General features: G+C 43.7%; 1 protein-coding gene across 1 annotated transcript in view; it reads left to right on the forward strand.

Moving 5' to 3' along the window:
• LOC146855445 (stabilin-2-like) overlaps window positions 1–27,426 on the forward strand; it is a 1,201,024-nt gene that overhangs the window by 23,700 nt on the left and 1,149,898 nt on the right. Inside the window, 1 exon segment of the mRNA XM_085653243.1 lies at window positions 14,682–14,797. Coding sequence (XP_085509369.1) covers window positions 14,682–14,797 — 116 coding nt within the window.

Here is a 27,426-nt window from a genome sequence, read left to right on the forward strand (position 1 = left end):
TAGGCCCGCATTTTATGTACAATATTTCATTAGCAGCTCCTGGAGGGAGTGCTGCCGGGCGGTGGGGTGGGGGAGGGGCAGGGTGGGGGGGTAGTAAACTCCGGCATATGGCCGAACAGAGGTAAGTACATAAATAAATAAATAAAACAAATTACATTGTGCATTCTGCAACGCCAAATGGCGATGCAGCGTGCTCAGTGTAATTAGTTTTATTTATTTATGTACTTACCTCCGTTCAGCCGTGGGCCGGCGTTTACTACCCCCACCCAGACCCTCCCGCGCTTCAACGCACCGCAGCACTCCCTTCAGGAGCCACTACTGCAATATTTAGTAGGAACCCAGTAATGATCATAACATTATATTACAAATTCATTCCTTGTATAACAGCAAATTCAAGAAAAAAATTCTTCCAGTCGGGATTTCTTCTAACTTTCTAATGTTCTTTATTCTCTTTATTTTTCCAAATTCATAGAACATTTCACAACCAATCAATTGATTGGCAGCCGACACACTTTGGGACTTTCTCAAGGCACATCATTCTATATCAATTCTTCCAATTCATTCATGTTCATGGTAAATCTCTGTAACCAATCATGTCCAATTTCTGTAATTGTGATTTTTATATGGGTTACAAATATCCAAGTTGTATGGCCCAATTGCTAGATGCAATGGTTGATTGGGTGAGACGCCACACACATTGAAACTTGGGTTAGAACATTGAGCTACTATTTAGGATTGAGAGGTATTCAGCAGGAGGGTGCAGATATGCCAAAACACTAATTAATGTATTTGAAATGAAAAATATAAAAATGATTTGGAAAGCGAAGCAAAGTCTTTCTTTTCTTGAAGGCATATTCTTTAGGGCTTTAAAAAAGTACTTATCAAAAGACTGAATTTTAGCTTCAAAAGCAAAAATAGCAAAGTATAAACAAGTAATCCAAAAGTAATCCAAACAATCAAATGTAGTTTTAAAGTAATCAAAGACAAACATTCTAAGAAAATCACATTGTTTCAAAATTCAGAGAAATAGTTTACTTCTTCACCAGGAGTCTTATTTAGCATTTATCATTTCATAGTTCTATTGCCATTTCATGGAGGCTCTTCAAAGAATTTCTTTTAATCCTTTCAAATACATGACATTTTCTTCTGGCACAATGTTTGTCAGATATGCCAATTCAAGAGCTGTGTATTTCTTGTTTGGCAGTCTTATTCTAGTTGTAGTAAAATCTATGGTTGACTTTTCAAATAATTCATTAATGCTTTGTTCATTGTCTTTGTAAGCACTCATTTACTGTTTCAGCTATTTAATTGTTTCAGCTATTTCATCACTTTTCTTCAATTCTCTTTGCAACACTCTGCTTCTTTCACTCACATACCCAAGTATATCAGCTTGAATCAAGCTTCCATGTACCGTTTAATTAGCATGTTCTGCTAGAGTTTCACTGGTTTCTTGGTTTGCACAGTTTGCAAGTGGTGAACTTTGATTTGCTCTTTGGGTTTTCAGAGTTTGATTTTCTTTTTTGTGAACTCTTTGTTCTCACCCAAACTGGATCCCCACAATGAAACTGAGTTTGGCTTTGAGAGTCAACAGTTTGTGTCACTGTTTATTCATCTGCAGCGCACACTCCTTTTGTGTGAGATGCATGAATTCAATACAGGTCTGTTTGTCACTAGTATCACCTATGTGGTTCACTCCAGCATAGTTCCAGGCAACACCTTCTTATATGCTTGTTAACAAGATCCCGATCTCCTTTTTCGAGATCGTGACAAATCTCAGTAATTGCACAAGGTGTAGCAAATTTCACCTGGTAAGAGATAAAGTGGACTGCATGTAGGACTTGGCCCTTTTTGGCAAAAGTTCCCTAAACTTTTTGCTTTCCCCCTAGACCTTTTTTCTGACATGGTGTTGCCAACTTAGATGCTTTGGGCCCTTTGCCACTGCTAATCAGTGTCAAAGTGCAAGTGCTCCCTGTATAAAGTATAATGGTAATTGGTTGTCCACGACTGGTATGTTTGCCTTACTAGTAAAGTCCCTAGTAAAGTGCACTATGTGTGCCAGGGCTGGTAATGCAAATGCTACGAGTGGGCCTGCAGCACGAATTGTGCCACCCACACAAGTAGCTTTAAAAAGGGAACTCAGGCCTGCCATTTTAGGGCCTACGCGCAATTTGGTAAACTGCCATGTTGTCTGACAAGTGCACCCACTTGCCAGATCTCACCTTTCCCTTTCTATGCATATCAGACACCTCTTTGGTAGGTCCAAGGTATCCTCTGGGCAGGGTGCAGTGCATGTGAAAGGTAGGACATGTACTAAGGAGTGTACCATGTCCTGACAGTGAAATAATCTCCATTTTGTTTTTCACTGTTGAAAGGCCATCTTGCCCATAGGACAGAATGGGGAGGCTGTTTAATATGTTTTCCCGGCTATCTTCCCAAAGGCTTAAGATGGAGAGGTGAAGTTTAGCATGCCTTAACTCACAATGTAATAACACATCTTTTTATGAAGGTGGTTTTTGCTTTTAGAAGTGGCTGGGATTTTGTGCTCTAACATTTCTGTGTGTCTCTGCGTGGTTTGTGAATTGACTGTCTGGATTTGAAAGTGATAGGATCTGGGGAATGTTTTGACCCAGGGGAGGAGGTGAGACAGCAACAGGCTGACCTGCATCTGGAGTGCAGGGGGAGGAGTAGCCCCTAGAGGTGAAGAGGCCTGGGTTGCAGTCATAAAGCAATGGTCCCATCTCCTGCTGAGTGATTGAGAGTCACTGGCAGGGAGGCATCTAGAACCGGTTTGAACAGGGGTCAGTGCCCCCTGAACACAAAGACTTCAAAGCCATTGAGGGGTATAACTATGATAGCTGAAGCCCCTGAACTTTGGAGAATGGCTTGATCAAGATAGAACAAGACTGGAGCTACTTCGTGGTCAAGAGGAACCTTTGCCAAGGTAGAGACAACTGAAGAGATTGAAGGAAAGGACTGACCCTTGCTGTGTGTTCTAGGGCTGTCCTGCAGTTTGCTGTTTTAACCAAGGAAAGGCTAAAGGGACTTTGCTGTGTGCTGTGTCCCCCTGCTTGAAAGGACTTTGCTGTGCTGTGTCCTGAAGTAACTTATCCCCAAGGGCCCGAGGTGAGCTGGCTCCCTGTTGCGGAAGCTCAGGAACACAAAAGTTTCCAGGAGAGTCTCAGCGACGCTGTGTGCGTGTGCTTTTTGCAGCCTGAGACCCTCGTAAGGAGTGCCCTGTGATCGTGGGCACCTGGAGTCCAAGCGAAGCTGTGTGCATGTGCTTTTTGCAGCCTGAGCCCTTCGTGAGGATCGTCCTGTTATCGTGTGCACTGGAGTCCAAGTGAGTCTCAGCTACGCTGTGTGCGTGTGCTTTGTGCAGCCTGAGACCTTTGTGAGGATTGCCCTGTTGTCGTGCACCCGAAATCCAAGTGAGTCTCAGCGAAGCTGTGTGTGTCTGCTTTGTGCAGCCTGAGACCTTTGTGAGGATTGCCTTGTTGTCGTGTACCCGGAGTCCAAGTGAGTCTCAGCAACACTGTGTGCATGTGCTTTGTGCAGCTTGAGACCTTCGTGAGGATTGCCTTGTTATCGTGCACCCGGAGTTAAAGTGAGTCTCAGTGACGCTGTGTACGTGTTCTTCGTGCAGCCTGAGACCTTCGTGAGGAGTGCCTGGTGATCGTGCGCCCGAAGCCCAAGGGAGTCTCAGCGACGCTGTGTGCGTGTGCCCTGTGGCATCCTGAGATCTTCGTAGCAGTAGCGGCCCAGACGGGCAGCCCCGGAGGAGCTGAGCCGCTGGCCCCAGCCCGCCATTTCCAATTCACAAAGATTTAATCGGAGGCCCAAGTCGCTGGAAGAGGAGAGGAAAGCAAGTTTGTGCCCCCATGTAACATGTGTTAACGCCTGGGGAGGGGTGCGGGCTCAGAGGGAGATGCTCTCGGCCTCTCTCTCATTCCGGCAGCACGAGCCTCTGCTTTGGCTCATATCGCGGCCCGTACTGGCCAAGGGAGTGGCAGTACCGGGGCCGGAGTGCGCAGCTGCACTTTTTGGTTATTCCATACATGTGTTGGGGGAAACTGTTGACAGAGGCTGACTGTGAGTCAGCACAAGTGGGGGTAGACCGCCTAAGGCACCGTAATCAGTGCTGGAGTGTATTACGCATTAAGTTATTTCTGCATAACGGAGTACCCAATTGTCGTATTACACATTGCATCATTTCTGCATAACGAACTACCTGATTAGTGTACTACGCATGGCATTATTTCTGCATAATGAACTACCTGATTGTCGTATGCTGCATTGCATTGTTGCTGCATAACAAACGACCTGATTCGTGTATTACGCATTGCATGGTTTCTGCATAATGAAGTACCTAGTTGTTGAGTTACGCATTGCATTATTTCTACATTGCAAGGTGCCCGATTGTTATGTTACGCATTGCATTATTTCTACATTGCAAAGGTCCAGATTCTAGCATTACGAACTGCATAATGTTGTATTAGGACTACAGTGGAATGTTTAGAAGTGCTCCTTAATATCGCCAGAACTTACAAGGACTGGCTGGCCTAACAGCCAGCCAGGAGGAATATTACAAATACTCATATGTTGGATTCATATCGCGTGGTCTTACCGTATAACTTTTTATATAAAATATATACTCGTTTTCATAAAACTCGTTTGGGGTCCAATCGTGGTGTCATCATTGGGTTGCTGTGAGTGTGGTTGCAAATACATTACACATTTGCCTTGAAGATAAGCCTGGCTGCTCGTGCCAAGCTACCAAGGGGGTGAGCGGGAGCTATCTCAGAAGGTGTCCTTCCCTGACGTGGAAACGCAGGTCCCTATTTGGCCTAAGGTACCTACCTCAGCCAACCAGGGATCTCGGGTTTAACACTGCAGCAGACAGCTAGGCCTTTGCAGTAATTCAAGATCAAATCATCAGTCATACTTGAAAGAGAAGCTGATGGAATACAAGGCATTCTCATTGCAGTCCCTATAATCACCTCATGGGCACTCAACCCAGCTTTCCTTCCTGGGGTATATCGCATGCTAAACACCACCAAATGAAGAGCGTTTTACCATTTTAAAGAAGTCGAGGCATGCAGTCAATTTTAAGCCCTTCAAATAGAGCAAGCCCAAAATTCATCTCACAAACTGTGAATTTTCTGTCCTCTGTGGAGCGAGTTGCCCCTCACATGGCACCTTCAGTGGAGAAATGTGATCTAATTGCTCAATTTTTCTCCAGCAAAATCTCAGAGATATACGAGTCTTTCCCCTTATAAGTCAGAGAGATCTCTAATCCCACTATCTGGTTAGAGCCATCTAAGTCTACAAGTGACCTGACCAGGATTAACACCTTGACAATAACAGGACTGAGTATGTTGGCTCTTAATATAAAATGGGGCTCCCCACTTGATCCAGCCACTCCAGCAATACTGGAGTGAGGACTGAAGGCCATCCTACCCAGTTCATATTATATAATTAATCAGTCATAAAACATAGGCCAACTTCCTCAGAAATAGAAGCACACAATAGTGATGCCCTGTTGAAAAACCCAATCTGGATGGAAGCAATCCAGAAAACTTCAGACCTATCTCTCTTCTTCTGTTCTCTTTGAAGGTGGCGCACAAATATGTAAATCAACAATTGTTGAACTATATGACGACAAGGAATCTGCTACATGAAACCCAATCAGGTTTCAGCCTGCAGTTTAGCACGGAATTCTCACTTTTTGCTCGAGTCTGAATCTCGGAGACTCATAGCGTATGAAAGCAAAACCTCAGCACTGATCATGCTAGACCGCAGTGCGGCATTCAACACTGTATCTCATAACCTTTTAGTTAAATGGATAGGGTCATAAGCCTCGCTCTAAAATGGCTGCCAGCTTCCTTCACAAACGCACCTATCAGGTGATTCAACATACATGTTCCTCAGAGGTGGTTACGCTCCAGCGGGGGCTCCCACAGGGCTCCACATTGAGCCCAACTCTTTTTAACTTGTATATGCTGCCCCTAGCTGATGTGGATGAGCATCATGGCATAAAAATAGTGTCTTACGCCGATGACACACAACTTATTATTACCCTGTCTCAGAACAGTGAGATCCCTGTGACTGGCTTTCGTTCCTGCCTGGCGAGCCTAGCAGAATGGATGGACCAAAGCTGCCTCAGGCTGAATGCAGAGACAACAGAGGTATTAATTGTGGGGAAACAGCCATCCATCTGGTCCACAGCATGGTGGCTGGAGGTCTTAGACTCAGGACCAGCTCCTGAACCAAAAATAAAGAAACTGAGAATCTTGTTTGACAGCAACTCAAGTTTGACAACCAGATATCCAAGCTAGCAGGGGAGTGATTCAGTATAATGAAAATGTTATGCAAGATCTTTGATCTCCTACCAAAAGGGGCCAGAAAAACTGTAATTCAAGCACTCCTGATCTCTAGATTAGACTACTGCAATGTTCTATACCTGAGTGTCACCCAAGGGAGACTAAAGATGCTTCAAGGAGTACAATATACAGCAGCCCGGCTGCTTCTGAATATCCCTCGACACTCCTCCTTGAAGCCAGCGCTTTTACAACTACACTGGCTCCCAATCATAAAAAGAGTTGCATTCAAAGCCCTTTCTTTCTGCCACAGAATTTTGAAGTTATCTTCATACTCTGAACAAGCCTTACAGTCCATATCTGTGCCTCAGGTCATCTTGAAGCTAGGCTAGCGACGGTGCTAAGGGTGAAAAAAGCTTGGTTAGGGGGCTGCTGTGTCATCCTGGTGGCTTCCCAACTGTGGAATTCCATACTCCCTGACTTAAGACAGGAAAATTGAGAACTGAATTCCTGAAAGAAAATCAAAACTGGCTTTTTTAGGAAAAAATAAAAAAAAGCAGTTGTAACCCGTGTAGTCATAGCAGCCCGACATACTAGCAAGGGGACATTCCATTCCGAAGTAACCAAGTGCGTTAGAGATTTTATAATATCACACACCTTGGCTAATGTTGACATGTTCCCCCAATGCTTCTGGATGATAAATACAATGGAACTCATTGCCACAGTTCTTATGAGTGAACAAGATCCCTTTTTAATTTTTAAAAGGTGCACCCTTGTCTGTCTCAACAGAAGTTGGCAATCCATACCTTGAGATCAGCTCCCTCAATAGCAATTTGATAACTGTCAGTGTACCACATCTTCTTGTTGGATATGCCTCAATCCAGTATCTAAATAAGCAAACAATCATTGAGGTATGCTTCAACCCAATGCAGGATGGCATCTCTACAAAATCAACCTTCCGTCTAGAAAAAAAAGACCTGGTGTTTTCCCTATATCACTCCTCTACAGACTGGTCGTTTTACCTATGTGTTTTGTTAGTATACTGTGCATCTTTGGTACAAGCATATGGAATATTTTAAAAATGAGGATTAAACCAATACGTTTTGAAACTATTTACCTTCCCGTCGCGTCCTACATGTGTAGCTCCATGCATTAATCTTGTCATTTGTAGAAGAAGTAAATCCAGCCAGACAAACCATTTATCAGGACATCTACATAGTCCATCTTCGTCTTCCTTGCATCCTGCTTTTACCCGTGGTTTCTGTTCATTAACTTACATTTCTATCTGTATGTCTTTTAGCTCATCTTTTGATTCATTTGACAATGATGGAAAATGATTTACATTTTCAAAAACTATTTCTGAATTCTCATTTGTTTGATCTGTCAGTGTTGCAAACATAAGTGCACCATATTTAGCGACCTGATCAGAGAATATATTACCCAATGTATTCATGTCAGTTCCAGCTCTGAGTGCAGCACATTTGACAACTGCTAATTCGGCAAATTCAATGTACGTAATAAATCAGGAATGTGTAACCCATTACAAATTGGAGTCCCAACCAAATCATGAAACACCTGTGACCACAATTGGCCAAATTCATTCACCACTCCAAAAGAATACTGACGATCAGTATAGATTGTAACACTCAATTCATGAGTGTTACAGCACGTTCTAGTAATGGCAATCAATTCAGATACTTGCCCTGAGTTACATTACGCAAGCATGATGCCTCCACAATGTACATTAATGTGTAAACAACATATGCTGATCTTAAACTTTCATAGCCATATCTAAAAAATGAGCCACCCTCAAATAAAAACATATCAGCTAACTCTAATGGTTCATCTTGAATATCTTGTCTTGGTTTAGAGCACTATTCTATTACATCAATGGAGGGATGCTGAAGCTAATTTATTTTTTCATTACTTTAATCTCTTGGCAAAGTTAAAAAATATAGCAGGATTCTAAATCTCACACCTTTTAACAGCAATATTTACAGTTGCCAGGATCACTTGCTCATACTTAATCAATCTGCTATTGTTTAAATGCGGTGTCCTTAGTTGAGTTACTAGTGTCTCCATTGAACGAAGCACTAACACTATAAGTGTGTAACCCATGACTATAGTTTCACTTTGTACAATTGCTATATGCTATATTTGTCATACTTACGTCCAGTCAGAGCTGCAGTAACTGGGTCTAGTGGGGCAACAAATATGCAATTGGTCTCTTGACATGCTGTTGTCCGAGTACAGAAAGTGAGCACACTTCTTTTTCATGACAGAATAAATGAAAACCTTTCTCATAGTCAGGCATTCCTAAAGCAGATTCGTTACACAATGAGTGTCTCAGCTCCAGGAAAGTTTGCATACATTATTCTTCCTGAAGCAGTGTATCAGAGACATCATTGTGTGTCAATTTTTTGTAGAGGCTTTGCAACCAATGAAAAGTTTGGAATTGACTGGCAACAGTCTTCAACCAGGCCAAGAATCATTTTTATCTCTCTGTGCGTTGTTGGTGAGTTCAGTCTCAAATTCGCAGAGATGCTCTCTTTGAGCACCTTCCTCATTCTCTTCTGAATTTAATGTCCCAGATAAATAATTTCTTTCTGACAATATGGCATCTTTGTAGGAAAATTCTTATGCCCATTTTCGGCCAATTGATTCAATAATGCAATTGTGTTCAGCTTGGAGCCATCCTTTGTTTTTGCTGCAACTAACAAATCATCAATGTATTGGACTAATACTGAGTCACAAGGCAATTGTAAAGATTCTAGATCTTCCTTGAGTATTTGGGGGAAAATTGAAGGACTTTCTATATAACCTTGTGGGAACCTAGCTCAAACCAGGGCTCTATTTTGAAATGTAAAGGTAAAAAGATATTGACTACCCTCATGAAGAGGAATGGTGAAAAATGCTCAGCCCAAATCCATAACCGTGAACTATCCTGCATCTACTAGAACTTGAAACAAAATTACTGCTCTATTCAGTAGAAAATGGAACTACTATCTTTTTTAAACCTTGGACTATCTTCCATTCCCCATTAGATTTGCACAAGCCCAAAATAGATAAGTTACATGGGCTTCCGAAAATCTCTTTTAAAATGCCTTGAAGCAGTGTCTTTTCAACCACAGGTGCTATCGCTTCTCCAGCTTCACAAGTACGTTTACATTGGTGAATGTGTGGAAGCACTACATTTGGTTTATTGTAATTTGCGCTGGTTTTGCACTTTTGATCAGCCCAGTCTCTTTTCCTGTAAAATCTCAAACTTCTGTTTTAAATGTAAATCTAAAATCTGTAGTTAAGGTCAAATTGTGTTTTTCTCGATTTCATTTTGAAATCAACATCTGGATCTTTTGTGTGAATGCAAACACCATCAGGTGTGCAATAAATGTCACAATTCAACTTCTATAACAGATCACAACCTCTTAGATTTACTAGACGTGTTTCATTCATTAAAAGTTCATGCTTATTTATAGCTGAACCTCTTTGAACAGGAACATTTGTTGAAAACGTATTAGTCGCCTGTTTATTTGAAATACCTTCTACTTGGACTTCTTTTCCCTTATTGATTGGCAAGCAATAACCTAACCTGTAATCAGTATAGCTTACCCTCATGCACATAATAAACACCACATCACTAATAGTACTTATTCACAGCTAGACTATTGACGATCTCATAACTTCAAATTATTTTTAAACTGGAGTGCTACCTTTAAATCTTTCTCAAGTTTGAGAATCTTTACAGAAAATATACGTCAAGACAAATAAAACATCAATAATATTTAATAATACACTATTATCAACTGACTATGGGGCATATTTTCAAGGGCCTTATCTCTGCTTTTTTGTCTTTAAAAGCCAAAAAAGCGGAGATAATGTTTTCGCCCTATTAACAAGAGCGTGATAACATGCATTAGCGCATGTTAGCACCCTTTTACCTGACGCCTCCCTTTGCATCTCTAATGAGATGCAAAGTGGGCGTCACTTGGCACAACAGCCTTGTAAATATCGCTGATGTGCACATTGCGATATTTACAAGGAGGCCCAGGCATTTCTGCAGACGTTAGTTTTTACGTATACTTTATATTGGAGGAGTATTGTGCTGATACGACCACAGGGTCATATCAGCAAGGTTATCGCCATTTTCCATGGAACATCGCTGGTTTTCCGGCGATGTTCCATGGAAAACAACGCTATCGCAGGAATAATTATCGCCATTGCGCTATGCGTTGTTAATACAGCGCTAGCATGGCGATAATTATCTGCAATAGCCGGCAATAACAATTCTCACGCACAGAACGGCCAGTGATAATTATCGCTGGCCGTTGCTAATATGCCCCTTTATTCTATAACACCTACCAAAGCACACCACTGATGCAATCACCAAATCACAATGCACATCACAAAACACACTGCTCAAAACCCTATTATTACTCACCAAATCAAATTTCCGGACAACATCTACATGTGCACTGGCAATACGTCAAAGATTTCCATGATTCTCCAAGGTTTTGGAGAACCAAACTTTTCCAATTTTTAGCCTAATGAAATAATGGTAATTAGCTTAATTTACTAACGCATTCCCTGCACAGGCCACGAAAAACTGTTGACGCTTTAATAAGTGATTAAGATTAGACAGGAATAGGGTTGTCTGAGTCTCTCAAAGACCCAATCCAATGTTATTCATAAACCCTGTACAAGTCAAAATTCTAAAGTTAATAACCTTGTGAGTTTATTAAAAAAATAGTATCACAGAAATAAAAAAAAGATTAAATAATAAATAAGAAGAAATAGCATAATTATAAATATCTAAAAAATGTGAAAAATAGATTGACATGGATTCTGTATCCGAAAAAAGGCCAAAAGATCACTGGGTCCGCTTTAAAATAACTTTTTAAATGTTTTGTGACAGAAGGCACATGGATTTTCAAATCATGACAATACATAGAAGGGTTGGATTAAAAAAGTTTCATTCATGGCAGCTAATAAATCTATTATTTGGTACAACACCCCTAGTAACTCCTACTTCCTAAAGCAGTTTATTGGTTAAAGCTGTACACGTTTAATTAAGAAAATAAAATCAGAGTTCTGATATACAGGAATAAAATAGCTAGTTCAGCTACAGCAGAGCCCGGCTAAGTAACTTAAAACTTGCAACAGACGAACACTCTTCCCTCCAAAGAGAAGAACAAATTGTTATACATTTGTATTGGGCAGACAAGGGCTGAGGCTGTATTTCTGCTGATTTTCTATAATAGAGAAAAACATGCACGTTTACTGCTTGTACTCCCAAAAAAACACGCGCTTTCCTGCAACAATTTATGAATGATTGTCAATGAGACCTGGTCATGATACCTGAAACATGCCTAAATTAATCATGATTTTTCTAGCAAATGAAAACTCTTTCACACACGCCAAGCAACAGACATGTTAATACCTTAAATAAAAGTAGCCTTTGCAGTCATGCTCTAAGATGCGCACACTACTGATCTTTTAGAAGCTGAGAGATGATAAGTATGCCCTGTGAGCTTCTCATTAGGTGACGAGCCGCTAAAAGAGCTCTTTCAACTAAATTCTCGTTGCTGTGGTCTGAATGCAAGTTTCAGATTCAAATCCTGGCGGGTAGACTAAACATTACACTTCCTGTTGCGAATTGAAAGATTATCAGCTCGGTTGGAAAAGGATAATTGTAAATATAAAGGATTAATTAAAATGTTTTGCATGAAAACTCTTATATGTTACAGATTATTACCACAAATGAGGAATATGATATAGTCACATCTCGAAATGGGGCCCTGACATACGTCATAACAGCTACTTGAAGCCGCTGGGGGAAATATAATAATATAATGATAAAAACTCATCGGTTTGGAGCTAGGAATCACGACAAGCCAGAGGGAGAGTTAATGCATTATGCTCCACCATCAGAAAATATACTTAGGAGGGGGTCCAAAAACATGCCTATTCATAGGAGAGCAAGCACGAGGAATGAAATGACAGAAAAGAAAGAAAGCATTCTATTTACCAGGAGCGACTCTTGCTAAAACAATATGCGCAGTATTCAAGTGACAGCAAGATTTCCTCATTACCTGAAACAGATGGGCCTGGGGAAGGAGCATCAGAATGTGCGTATGGATGGCCAGATATTTGTAGACTATGTACCGTCCTTCTACCAAGTCAGATATTTGCTTTCTCTTGTGGAATACTAAACTTTATTCAAACATTTTCCACCTCTTGGGAGTTCTAAAGTAGATTCAGATATCTGCTGCCGCTTGTGACATTCTAAAGTTGAGTCACACGCACATTAGTAAGAGTAAAAATATATTTATTTAAACCCTATGGTTTGTTAAATTGTACTGTGAACACATTTGTTTAAACAATCTTAGAAATGTATATCAGACCCTTCTACCATATTTAAAAACTATAAAAACCGCAGCACAGTTTCCATCAAAATAATTGCATGGTAAATACAAGTTGTATAGCATCCATCCTATCCCACAACCGCATGCTATTTAAAAATAGTTTTTTAAAAACAATTTTTTAAAATACAAAAAGAATTAACAGTTCATCAATACATGTACTTGAGAACCACACATGTCTAAACCACAGTCGCAGATCCTGTTAGCATCTTGAATATTTGACTTTCTCCTTGCCAGTGCAAAAGCCCGGTTCTGCCCTTCGCAAAATTTTAAAACTGCCAACCGTATTGCGGGGTTCGGTATATTGGATCGGTAGGGAAATGAAATAGCATTTGTACATTAGCCTCTAAGGAGGAAGGTGGAGTTCTTAGAACTTATGTGATCCAAATCTCTCATTGACGCCAAGGCTCATCTTTCCTTTAATTCTCTTTTTCATATTCATAGAGGGGCATCGCATTTGAAATCCTGACTATTGAAATATTGTGAAACTATTTGCAAGAGTTCCCTTACTTGTCCTGCCCATGCTCTCTCGCTATTAAAGATTTCTTTTGCACACAGCATTGACACTTTTATTTTTCAGGATGCTATTTGTTTTTGCCAAAATCAAAGATTCGGAGAAGATGCAATAGAGTTTCAAGAATTCAACTTAGTTTCCATTCTTACCTCTTGAAGCATAGTATTGGGGAGTCCCTAAAGTGTTGTAAGACATTTACGCTCCAAATTCCCCCAATCTTTCCTTGATTCTAGAATTAGCACCTCTGCTCCATATAGCAGTAATAGGGCAATCATTGCTTTGTAGGCTGAAAGGATGGGTTCGGTTGAAGGGCCCCCAAATTCTGAGTCGGATATTTGGCCCTCATGAGCTGCTCTCCAGTTTGGTTGGATATTTTCCTCCTCTTGTGGAGTCCTAATGTTGAGGCAAACATTTGCTGCCTCTTTAGCATTTCTACTGGTGAATTGGATATTTGCCTTCTCTTGTAGTATTTTACTGTTTAGTCTCATATATGCTGCCTCTACTGAGTCTAATATTTGGCACCTCTTGAGCCGTTCTCCTGTTCAACGTGATATTTGACGCCTCTTGTGCAGTTCTACTGTTGAGTCTGATATTTGCTGCCTCTTGTGCTGTTCTACTGTTGATTCTGATATTTGACGCCTCTTGTGCTGTTGTACTGTTGAGTCTGATATTTGACGCCTCTTGTGCTGTTCTATTGTTGAGTCTGATATTTGCTGCCTCTTGTACTGTTTTACTGTTGAGTCTGATATTTGTTGCCTCTTGTGCTGTTCTACTGTTGAGTCTGATATTTGATGCCTCTTCTGCTGTTCTACTGTTGATTCTGACATTTGACGCCTCTTGTGCTGTTCTACTGTTGAGTCTGATATTTGCTGCCTCTTGTGCTGTTCTACTGTTGAGTCTGATATTTGCTCCCTCTTGTGCTGTTCTACTGTTGAGTGTGATATTTGCTGCCTCTTGTGCTATTCTACTGTTGAGTCTGATATTTGTTGCCTCTTGTACTGTTTTACTGTTGAGTCTGATATTTGCTGCCTCTTGTGCTGTTCTACTGTTGAGTCTGATATTTGCTAACTCTGGTGTTATTCTACTGTGGAGTCTGATATGATATTTGCTGCCTCTTGTGCTGTTCTACTGTGGAGTCTGATATTTGACACCTCTTGGGCTATTTTTCTATTAAGTCTGATATTTGATGCCTCTTGTGCTGTTTTTCTATTAAGTCTGATATCTGCCACCCCTTTTGTGCCATTCTAATGTTGTCTGATTTTAGCTGCCTCTTGCCCCATTCTGCTGTTTTTCTATTAAGTTTGATATCTGCCGCCCCATTTGTGCCATTGTACTGTTAAGTGTGATATTAGCTGGCCCAAATTAATACTAGCTCACAAAACCTTTAATGCCTACCATCATAACTATTTTACCTCAATATTGTATTGCAAGGTACTCCTTTGATCTGAAGACATACTCAATACATCTACCTGGATGTCAGCATATCTGCTGGAAAGAATTTCTAATGCCTCACTGCTGTCCAGGCTATTGGGGAGCAGACTGCCTGGGTAAGTTCACCTTTGTAGCAAATGAGTTTAACATGATGAATTGTTTTTATGTCTCTGTTGTATTCACTATCATTTAAAATGTATTAGTATTTATTTGAAATTTACTTAGCCCAGTGGCACTAGAGATGTGATACGTGCCAGTTGTTTTCTTGTCATACGTTTCTGCATAAATAAAACTACTTCATATTCAGCTCTGGTACTCCTGTAGCATCAGTACATTCTCACTACAGACAGCTTCATGGTGCAGGGACACCTCATGTCATGACTACTTTAAAATGTACATTGAGAAGAAGTATGGAGAGAGGGCTATAGGTCAGATCTCTACAGGCCTTGGTTTAAACGCTTTGCCATTGCTTTTATACACTGTCTATCAAGTCCATCTTCAAGGCATTTTGTAAAAGGTTAGATTTTCCCTGTACTCTTCAGCATAGGTGTTGGACTTCAAGAGGTAGCTATGCACACCTCATCATTGCTAAGAAAAAACAGGATAAACTTTGGATGGCCAAGCAGCCCGTCCTCTGTTGTACACAGGTGGATTGTGCCAAAAGAAAGTGGTTGTGCAGGACACAAATAACTAATTACCTGTTGCCCAAGGCCGCCTCGGTGCTCCTCTCTTCATGGAAGATGTCCAAGGGCCAGCACAGGCTCCCAGACTCCCCAACCAATCCAGATGCAGCTCTCATGCTATGAGAGCAGCACCAGATGTCCAAGGGCCAGCACAGGCTCCCAGACTCCACAACATATCCAGATGCAGCTCTCATGCTATGAGAGCAGCAACAGGATTGGTCTGAGAGGCCTGATTAGGCGCTCACTAAGGGACTACGAAACTGTGCCGTTTCTCCAACTGGCTGCACAATACAGCTGGGTTGGAGAAATCTAAGTGCATGTGTCGGTTTGGCCGTCCTAAGATGGATGGCAAAACCGACATGCACACTTATAGTGCTGCTGTCTCAAGTCAGTGAAAAATAAAATGATCAAAAAATTGTTTTATTATCATTTTGTTTCTGAACTACAGTGGGGCAACACTCCTTTGCCCTTACCGCTGCTGGAGCCGCTGCTGATCTTTTATCATACAGCCATCTTGCAGCACAGACGGGGCTTGTAAGCTGTCATTTGTAGTGGGAAGGGACACATGGGCCACAGCCATGAATGCCTCTCATGTGAGATATGCCCACCAGTATGCAATTTCACATGTCCCAGGCACACTTGTAACACTTTTGCGGTATTTCTCTGGTGATGTGCGGCATGCCCCTCAAACCTCTACTGTAACTGGATCCTGCTGGAAATACCTTTAGAGTGCACGGGTACAGTGTCCTGCCCTGTTTCCTTCATAGGGTGAGGAATTACTGCCCAGCATTTCCTTTAGCGCTAGTATGGGCATCGCCTTCTACTGGCATCAAGTGACACAGTGCGGCTCTAAAGCAAGAATTCCCCTTATGGAGGTGTAGTGTTAATTCAGGGAAGGGATAGCATGGAATACTTGTTTGCAAATCCAGTTGTATCTTCACAGTGAGCCTGATGTCTCATGTTCATACAGCATTCCTCTCCTGATCCATACTGATCCTGTCATCTACTTGCAAACTAAGGGTCTGATTATGAGTTTTGCAGTGTGGGAGCGGGCCGCCATGCCACTGTGCCGCACCCACACTTCCAAACCTCACCGCCTGCTGCCCGCCAGATTGCAAGTTACTGTTAGAGGGGGGGGGAGAGGGACGTACCAAGTAGGAGATTACAACAGTTACCTCATGGTCTTGCGGCCAGTTCTTTGGTGTTCCCATGGTGGTGCCTATTAGAAAGGCACTGCAATCGGAGCACCAAAGCCCGTTCCTGCATGGCATGGACTGTAGAGTCTATGCCGTGCAGGAAAGGGGGTGTATGAAGACAGGGGAGTACACGGCATACCCCCTGAATGCATCCCATGGCCCTGTGGCAACAGAAGGCCCAGTAGGGCCCCCTTTGTTCACTCACCACCACACTTTTAATGGCAGCCTCACTGCCATGAAAACTGTGGCAGTGAGAAAACTCCAAATATGCTTGGTGGTGCCGCAACGGCACCACCAAGCATATTGAAGCCTCTGACCGTCGTGGCACCACAAGGGATCGTGGATCCCTGGCAGTTGCAGCGTTCCTATGGCGGTTCGACCGCCATATTTGTAACCCTGACCGCCACCGCACCTCCACTGCGTGTTTGGCAGTCCAATGGACTGCCAAACTCGTAATTTGGCCCTAAATCTTTGTAGATTTCAGTATGACTTCACAGACTGTCATTTAATAACCTTGCTGTTTGCACAATGTCTTTGATAACACAAGGGTTAGGGTATTGAGAACCTATTGCGAACCATAACTGACTTGGATGTGTTATGTTGCCACGAAACGTAGGCTACACCCATTCATTTAGATGGATTTCAATCAGCTGCTGGTGGAACTGCCACTTTGATATGTCATGAGGCGCTCGTATATGGAGGATCAAATTGGGCGTGACCCCTTATTACTCTGGATCTGGAGTAGGGGATTCCTAGAGGCGGGTCTCATAAGAACCTACATTCCCGACTGCATGTCCCTTGATAGGGCAGATAAGATTCTTTTGCTCCCGTATTTGAGGAAAACTTTTCAGATACTAGGTCTTATAGATCTTTACCCAATTAAGATCATGCTGCACCATAAAAAGGAGTCATGCAGTGGTTCCTAGATTTCTGTTTGAATAAGCGATTGGAGAAGGCCGAGCCAAAGGAGTATATAGGAAGATATGCACAGGTGTCAACAGCCAGGAAGTTGGAGCCCTATTTAGTATGGTTTCAGAATCCTTCTGGACATTTTTATCCTAGCCTTTGTAGATTAGGCAGATTGCACTTAAATATGGCCTTTCCTCTGCAAGGCCATTGGCAGCACATCTTACCTCTTTGCCACTGTGATAACACCACTAAGCAAATCACAACTCACCTTATCCTGTTTTGCATTTTGTATTCAGCACCCGGTCCATTTTCTAGGTCCCTGTGTTGCATAGCACCAATTTGAGACAGTACAAGGAGGGGCTTGCGTTTTTGCAGCACCTTGGTTCAAAAAAGATCTGCATTGCTATTTTAAACTTTGTAAGAATGGCTTTCAATATAAGGAAACATTTTGAATTAATATGCTTATGATGTTAGCATGCTGTACATATTGTTTAAGATGACATTTTGGGCTTGTTGCGATTTTTTTACATGGATATATTTTCTGTCCGTATTCATTTTTATGTTTCTTTTGTGGCTTCGGCCGAACGAAGAAAGATTGATTGATTGATTTCAATCATTTTGTACCCCAGTATTGCCCTCTACATCAGGCAGACTGAAGGGGGGGCCTTACATTACTGATTTTGGTTAAATGTTTAAACATCAAAGTTGAAGTACTATTGTGCACTCCTTGTTTACAAAGTTTATGTTTGCCTTTGGCATGTTCTTTTGATATTTTGCTAAATAATTTTAATTTAACAATTTGAAAAACAAAACCCGTTAATACAATAGCAGATTTGGATTCTTTTATCACATATATTGTTCAAAGTAGCTGAGATCAAGCAGCCATATATTCAGGGTGGGCGATTTCAACATCTCTAGATGTCCGCTAAGCGAAGACCGCATATGCGGTTTTGCGGTGTCATTAACCGGCAAAGAGAGAATGCTACACATTTTTACACACATCTCATGGGAGGCCCTCAGCCAAAACATTGTTGAACATTACCTCTATTTTTCATCAGATTTCTTTAAAGGGGGAGTGGCACACCCACTGACATTTATAGGTAAAGGCAGGGGAAGCTCTCTTGATTTTATTCCATTTTCACCAGTAATTGCACGCCATGTGTTAGACTCATGCATAACCCTCTGTCACTGAGCTTTGACAGACATTTAAGTAACAAAAAGATTGAAAGTTGCATCATTTTACAGGATGGTCTTAACAAGGGAGTTTGTATTAAATGGAAAAACATTGATCCCGCAAAATGTTTTAGACACCAAGGGGCGTATTTTCAACGGCCAGCGATAATTATCGCTGGCCGTACATAGCGATAGAAATATTATCGCCGGCTATCGCTGAATATTATCACCATCATAACGCTATATTTACAATGCATAGCGCTATGGCGATAATATTTCAGCAATAGTGGTGTTTTCAATGGAACATCACTGGTTTTCCAGCGATGTTCCATTGAAAACAGCGATAACATTGCTGATACGACCCTGTGGTCCTATAAGCATAATCCATCTCCCATTAAAAGTATGCCTTAACAGATGTTAAATTCCTGAGTTAAGGCTGAGGTAGCGCGATTTTTTTTATCGCTGCACCTACATGTTAATATCGCGAAGCTGCCTTCACGATATTAACATGTGTTGTTTTCACAGCCACGCCTTCTTTGCATCTCATTAGCGATGTGAGGCAAGGCTGTAAAAAATGGGCTCTACATCAAGGAAACACGGGCTAGCGTATCCTTGTTGATATTGCGATATAATTATCGCTGCTTTTCACCCAAAAACGGACGTTAACGCGGCGATAATTATATCGCCAGCCCTTGCTAATATGCCCCTAAATTGTTGGGGAAAAAGCTGAGGTAAAGTCCTGCCTCTCAGAAGAGGCTGAACCCCCATAAAAATATAAATAGTTTTGAAGAAATATGCAAAAAGACATCTTGCATGTTGACGGTTAAATGCCCTGCAAGAATCGACCCATTTATAAATGGATTGGCCCTGCTTGTATAGCAGCTCCAGGGCCGCTGGCTGTAGCGGGTGCCGGGTGTATCCCCGGTGGGCCGCAATGGTGGGGGGCGTTTTTGGGCCCCTGGGGGCCGTTTTTGTTACCGGGAACGGCAATATCAGCCCCCTGTAAGAAAATAAGCCATAACTGGCCCTAACAAACAGCTTGGCCACACAGCCCACCTGCCTCCCCCAGGGGGGCTGGCCGAGCAGTTTGCCAGGGCTGTTTTCAGTTCCCAGTCCAGCCCTGAGTAGCTCTGAAGAATCGTTAAGTTAGTGACCAAAACCACTAGACGTAGCAATGAGGACAAGAGACAGCCAGACATTTATATAACATAACCCTCGCTGAGTGTAGGGAGGAAATAAGGAGGGCCTGGGAAGATTTGAAAGCTGCTTCACAACTCAGAGATAATAGGGCTCTTTAGGATGTTAACCACTTCTTTTTTCCTAATCATTATACCCCCAGAATAGAATGTCATGTCCCTGCCGATCAGTGGGTTCTTCACTTTTCTAAGATCTTTGACCAAGAGAATAAATCCCTACCCCAGATTGATTCATCAGAATCATTACATGTCAGAGGGAGACATCCATTACAACGCCGTCTTTACACCGCAATACGTTTACAACGTGGCCATTACAATACAAGTTGTTACAACGACTTGCGCTAGATGGCGCTATACACTAAGGAATAGTATAATTTACTATTCCAACACCTACTTCTACTGTTACGTAGGCTGGAGTTGGAATAGTAAATCATACTATTCCTAAGTCCAGTGCCCTCCAGTGCAAGTCGTTGTAACGACTTGCGTTGTAATGACTGCGTTGTAAACGTATTGCGGTGTAAAGACCGCGTTGTAACATCATTCATTCCATTTCAGATGTCATCAGTTATGTAATAAATGATGTTATAGAACATGTCATGAACGATACCATATGTGAGGTCATAAGCAGTGCATGGCAGAGGTGCAAGTTATAGTTAGCACTTCTGTGTTTTTTTAGTTTAAAATGTTAATGTTATCACAGATATATTCACCTAACTATAACATTGCTTTAACTTTTGTTTTCTTCAGTGAATTCTAAAGTTAATAAAAAAACAGATCCTTTTCTCAGGCCTAACTATCACGTTACTTTAACCTTTGGTTATTTCAGTGATTTTCGACAGTTATTTAACTTAAAGTAATACTTAATTACCACACCTGAATGAAATGTCGCACCATGCACTGCTCATGCAGCCAGGCCCTCTAGCGAACATCCCCACCCTCCATACAGCCAACCCCACGGTGTGTACGCCCTTCAGCCATGCACCTTAAGGAACTGGCCATAGGGCTTGGCCCTGGGGACTCCAAACCACAGGGCTGTTTTTTAATTAAAGGGGAGGGGAATTGGGGATTGGGTGGCCCACTGCCTGAGCCATTATCAGCCCTGGGGACCCCACGACCTGGGGCCACTTATTTAAATAAAGGGGTGGGAGCACACATGGACCCCCTCCTGACTCTATATATCCCTTCCCGGTGTAATGTATATGGGGAAGGGCTGCCTGCCTCTCCTACCGGTGCTGATTTCCCCATCCGCTGGAACCTAGTACACATTTGAGGAGGAGAGGGGCACGCAGTCCCCCTCCCCAGGCAAATTTTGGGCCCCAGGATCCATCCTCCAGTGCTAAGCGAGCTTGTTTGAGTGAGGGGCACACTGCCTCCGTTCCCTTAATGATTTTGGCCATCACAATTGTAAGGGGGAGGGGGGAACCTGTGGCCCCAATTACTGGCCAATTTCAGTCCCAAGAACAACATCCCCCTAGGCCCAACATCATTTAGAAGGGGGAAAGGGCACACAGTCACCCTCCACAGCTGATTTCGGCCCCAGGGACCCCATCCCCTGGAACCCAGCACTATTTTGAAGGGAGACGGGGGCACAAGACCCCCTCATGGGCTGATTACAGCCCTGGGGACACCATGGGTAGGCCATTTTCAAATTCCCTGTCCACATTACTGCGGGCAGGGAAACAGATCTAAAATCTGCTCCCAGTAGGTGGAAGCATTTTTGAAGCTTTCGCCATCTAGGAGTGGCCTTGGTGTTTGCTGCCGCTTAGCTTGAGATTTAAAAATGCTCCCGCCAAGCAAAAGCAAACATAGGTTGGGCTCCAGGGACAGAGCTGCTGAGCCAGCCACATGGAATGGAGTCCTTTGGGGCTCTAATTGCTCTATTAAGGGGGCCGCACAGCCCCCTTCCTTAAAAGATTGGCCCCAGAGGTGGGCTCCACAGGGCCTTTAGAGGCTATGGGAAGGGGGCTGCATAGCCCATCTCCTCTTTCAGTTACCTTGTGGCCCTAGGGGTGGGCTCCCCGGGGCCTTTTTAGGCTCAAGAAGGAGAGGGCCGAGCAGCCCATAAAAATTTATATTGGCACTGGGGATGGGCTCCCCCGGGCCTGTTGAGACACGAGGAGGGGTGCCACATGGCCCCCTTCCTCCTTAAAGGTAATGTCTGCCTAGGGGGTGGACTTCCTGGAGTCCCTTGTGGCTCCAGGAGGGGGAAACATGTTCCCCCTCCCAAGTAAACAGTTTTCAGTCTGAGGGTAAGCTGCCCGGGGCTTTTGGAGGCTCGGGTGGCCACAGAGCCTTCCTCCCCTATATGAAATCAGACCTGGGAGTAAGCTCCCTAGAGCATAAAGTATGAAATGTGGCCCGGCCGCCCTTTTGTTTCCGATGTTTCGAGAGTCTTGCAGGATTGCAGCATTTTTTGCCATTGTTTTCTGTTTTTGGCCCACTCTTGGAGCCTGGAGGGCCAAGGTATCCCAATCAGGCCACCATATATCTTAATTTTTTATCAACTTCAGAACAGGGGACTAAGTCCCCGAGTCCAGTAATGGCTCCCAGCAGCATTTTTCTCATGTGCTGGCAGCCAATCAGAGTACTCGCTCTTGTGGGAGTCTGACTTCCATGGGAGCAAGATGGCCCAAGGGAAATAAAGCTCTCCAGGCTAATCGCAATGCTCTATTTTTAAATTAGCGCTTCTGCAAGAGTCTCTGAAACTCTTGTGAACCCAACCATCCCAAAATCTATTTTTTTCCATTAATAGCTCAAAAACTACTGAACTGATTTACACCAAATCACCTGCCAAATTTTGTGTAACCTTGTCTAAAGAAGTCTATGGAAAAACCATAGTGATTTTGCATTTTGGGACCCCCTTTTTTCCTCAGCCCCCGCTTGACGGATTACCCTGAAACTTTCCAGGAAAGAGTCAAGGTGGATAAACTTTTGTTTGGAAAAGGTTTGTGAATATTCATCAAACAGGGGCCCAAGTTATTAGCAACCCAAAAAATGCTCTTTCCATGGAAAAGCAGACCTAAGTATAACTACCTATTGGCGACCACTGCTAGGTAATAAATGTATATATACTAAAAAAATATATATTTTGAGGCTGGGCCACGTGGTATGGGATCCCCGGGGCCAAGTCGGTATGGGGAGGGGATCAGTGTGGCAACCCTGCCCAACAAAAAATGGATGTCATCAGTGATATAATTGACCATGTCATGAGTGATGCATTATGTGAGGCCATAAGCAGTGCACTGTGGGGGCATAACACATAGTAGACTCAGGTAACCATCATTGCTGAATTGCACTGGTTTTGTACAAGTGAAATCTGAGACTAACTATAACATCTCTGTAACCTTCAGTATTTTACAGTAAATTTCGAAAAAAAATTAAATTCTGTTTCCCAACTATAATGTCCCTTTAACCTTTTTTAAAATGAATTTATACGTTTTTTTCAATTCCGAACTGTAACCTGTAACCTTTGAGAGTCAGTGTGTGATAGAGTGCATGAGTGTAGGAAAGTAGGATCTGTTTCATGGTTACCCCAATTTTTCACTTGGCAGTGTGTTTTTGACCTAGTCTGCTGGGTTCCTGCTAATGAGGACCCTAGCAACTGTGTTTTCTCCCTAAATTGACATGGTAAGTACTTTGGTGCCGCCACAATTGGCTACTGGTGTACCCTTATAAGTCCCTAGTATATGGTGCTGAGGTACCCAGGGCATAGGTGCACCAGAGGTCTCCCATGGGTTGTAGCATGTATTGTGCCACCCAGGGGAGTCCACTTAAACTGCGACAACAGGCCTGCCATTGCACCCTGTGTGAGTTGATGCTTGCACCTCTCACGGCAGATATAAGTTTCCTTATATCTGAGGTCACTGCACTTAAAACCTTTAAGTCACCCCTATGGCAGGCTCTTCAGTCCTCAGGGCAGGGTGCTTACTTATAAGTGTGAGGTCGCCCCTGCATGAGCAGGACACCCTTACAAACCCCAGAGTTGATTCTCCAGGCTTTGTAAGTGTGGTCAGACATTTTAGTACATATAGTGGGCATCAGTTATTACGAGATGTCTAACTATATAAAGGCTGCAACGAACCCGGTCATGTTTGGTATCAAACAGGTTGGAATCATACTACAATAGTGTTTCCAGTGTTGAAAGTATGATCTCATGTACAGCGGGGGCCCCTCAGGGGACCCCCTTGTTCTCCCGATAATAGCTTTTCTGGGCCTGCAAGAAAGCTAGTGCTGCTACCGACCAAATACACGATTCTGTCCTCCTGCGACAATAGGTTTCCTGTCATAGGGAGTTGTGACAACCTCCCAGACAGGACTTAGTGTATTGGGTTGGGTTGGGTTGGGTTGGGTTGGGGGTGCTTGCCAGCACCACCAGTCTGCTTTGAAGGGCACATTTGGTGCCCTCCTAGCATACGCCAGTTTTAGCCAGTTCTGGGAGCCCTTAGCTGCCGCTCTGGTGAGAAACTGGACAAAGGACATGGAAGTATCCTCCCCTCTGTCCAACCCCTCCTCTGGGAGTGTCCCCTAATTTGTTCCAACAATTTCCTTAGGGTACTTAAGGGCTTACCTGTGGGTGGGTCCTTAGATTCATCGTGGGACAAGACTCAACCCTGAAACTATGTTGCTCTTCAATCGTCTGGACACTTGGACTTTGTTGGACTTTTGATTGGAACTAAGATTGCACCAAGGAAACTTCTGCTGCTCCTGGTCTCGTCATTATTCAAGTCTTCATCATCTGTGTCTGTGCTTCTGCCAGGTTCTTCAACCGACATATGGGCATCAAGGACACCCAAAGTAATCTCCCTTGGAGTCAAGGAGTCACTCCCTGCATATGCAGGCACTGCAACAATGCTGACTGGTTGCTGCTCCTGTCGTTCTACGGACTTCCCAAGGCTCACCAACACAGGTGGTGGCTCTGCAACTCTCTTGAGGCCTGACCTGTCCTCCCTGCAATTTTGAGGCCAGTATCCCTCATTGGAACTGCTGGCATTGAACCCCTGTGCACTGCATTGACTTGCCATTGTCAAAGCTTTTTGGCTCTGCACTCCAGAGATCTCCAGGCTACAAAAAGTTCCAGCCTGTAACATCTCTTTCCTACAATATAAGCATCCTCAATGCATCCTCTGTACCCTGGGCCTTCATCTTTGGTGAGCTGCTCGAGGTCACCTTGCGACCTCTGTCCCTTTGGCCTGTGGGTCCTCCTGAGGGTCTTCTACTGCTTCAGTTGGCTCCCCTGCTTGCTAGGGGCCTGATCTGACTCTCCAGCTGTTGTTGGGTCCCTTGGACCTTGCTGGTCCCAACGTTGCACCTTTTTCGTCTTCCACACCAGTTGTAGCTCCCAAGCCTTTTTGGTGCTTCTGCCGGACACCAACCACTTAGTCACCAACATAGGACGTGGGACAGCTCGTGCACAGCTCCTGGTCTTCCTCAGCATCACCTGGTCCTCACAGATGCAGCAACAAGGTCACCGTTGACTCTTCAGAACCTCCCAACATCGTTGGCATTGTGTCTCCATGCCTCCTGGTCACCTCTGAGTGGCATAGACTCTTTCCTCTCTGCTTGCAGGTTCTTCACTTCCAGAATCCACCCTTGAATTCCACCAGACTCCTTTACAGTCTTCTCTAAAGGCATATTCTTCAAACTAGTTCTTTGTTGTCTACGGTAGGTTCTGATGTCACTTCACCCCTATGCACCCTGCTTCCCTGGTGTGGGTAACCCGGTTCCCTGGGCATCCATATGTGGAGTGGCTCTCCAACCATCTGTCTTCCAAAGGGTTTCTTCAGGGTCCTCTGGGAAGGGTCCTTCTTCAAAACTGCAACTGTGACTTCTCCATTGAGCTAAATTGGGCACGCAACTGCGTTTCTGCTCTGCACACAACCTCTGTGGGGTTCCTAGGTACTTACTTTGGGTGGTTCCTTGTGTCCCCAGCTCCTCTGGGTCTTCTGGCCCAAGTCCTGTTCTCCTTTTTAGTTTGCATTCCACTTTTTTAGTATATGATTTGGTCTTCCCCTGGAGACCACTGTATTTTGTACTACTTACCTGATTGCTTTTAAAGTATTTTTGTGTCTTGTGTTGAAATATCTTGGTTGGAGATATACCAATGTGATAGTCATATTGTGTTGTAATACATAGACTTATTTTTGCTAAACAATGTGTGGTTTGTTTTCATCTAATCTACACTGCAGAATAAACTGGTAAAACAAGCTGCTTAACATCCTTCAGATAAGCCTGAAGGCTGCTCTCCACAGCTACCACTTTGAGAGCTTTCTATGGTTATCAAATACCACTAAAACCAGCATAAGGGTTGCCTGGATTAGTGCAAGTTGCACCACTTGAATAAGTGTGCACCACAAACTAAGCCAACCTCCTACAATGAGTATCTCAGTGGTAGTGTGAGTATCTCTGTGGGTCAGTGAGTAGGTGTGAGAGCGTCTGAGTGGGTTTGCGAGTTCCTCTATGAGTGTATGAGTCATTCTGTGAGTAAATGCATAAGTGTCTGAGTGGGTCTGTGAGTGAGTGCATGAGTTTCTGAGAGGGTCTATGAGTGTCTGAGTGGGTGGGTGAGTATCTGTGTTGGTCTGTGATGGGTATCTGAGTGGGTCTGTGAGTCGGTAAGTGGGTCTGTGAGTGGGTGTGTGAGCCTCTGAGTGGGTCTGTGAGTGAATGCGTGAGTTTCTAAGTGGGTCTGTTAGTGGGTGGGTGAGCCTCTGAGTGGGTCTGTGAGTGAATGCATGAGTCTCTAAGTGGGGCTGTGAGTGAGTGTGTGTATGTCTGAGTGGGTCTATGAGTGTCCGAGTGGGTCTGTGAGTGGGTGTGTGGGTCTATGATGGTTGTCTGAGTGGGTCTGTTAGTCAGTAAATGGGTCTATGAGTGACCAGGCCACATTTGAATAGGGGTGGAGGACACGCGGCCCCCTTCCCTGGACCAAGACTCCATCCCCCAGGGCCCAGCCTTAAAATAGATATATTTTTAGTGGGGGAGGGAAGCCACATGCCCACCTGCTTGGGCTGATATCGGACTCTCCAGACCATATCCCCCAGGTGCCCAACCATAACTGAACAGGGGAAGGGGGCTCCTCCCTGAGCTGATTTTGGCTCCAGGAGGGGGGCCGTGCATACCCCCACCCCCATTCAAATGTGCTTGCGGCAGAGAAAGAGATAAAACCTCCACTTCCAGCAGGCGGAAGCACTTTGACAACCCCATACCCTGGAACCAGAGTGTTTGCCTTTGCTTCCAAGCAAAAGCGAACAGCTATGTCCCGGGGTGGGCACCCCGGATCATAGCAGGAGCTGGCCTTGGAGGGGTGGTGGTCCCCAAGGTCAGGTCTGGCTCCAGGAGGGGGACCAGATGGCCCCCCTCCTTTCTTGTGCATGGACCACCCCGGGGAGGTGGTGGTACCCAGGGCAGAGAACACCCCAGGAGTCTTCTTAAAAAAAATCCCCAGGGAGGTGGTGGTCTTTGGGGGGAGCCATCCAGCCCCTTTGCAAACTTTGTTTTTTAAAGTGAAGCCCCAGGGTGGCGGTGGTTCCCAGGGCTAATTTGAGCCCATGGATGGGGGACTCTGTCCCCCTCCTATTTGAGTAAAAAG

This window comes from Triturus cristatus, chromosome 4_1 (genome assembly GCF_964204655.1).
Source record: "Triturus cristatus chromosome 4_1, aTriCri1.1, whole genome shotgun sequence".
In the NCBI taxonomy this organism is placed as follows: domain Eukaryota; kingdom Metazoa; phylum Chordata; class Amphibia; order Caudata; family Salamandridae; genus Triturus; species Triturus cristatus.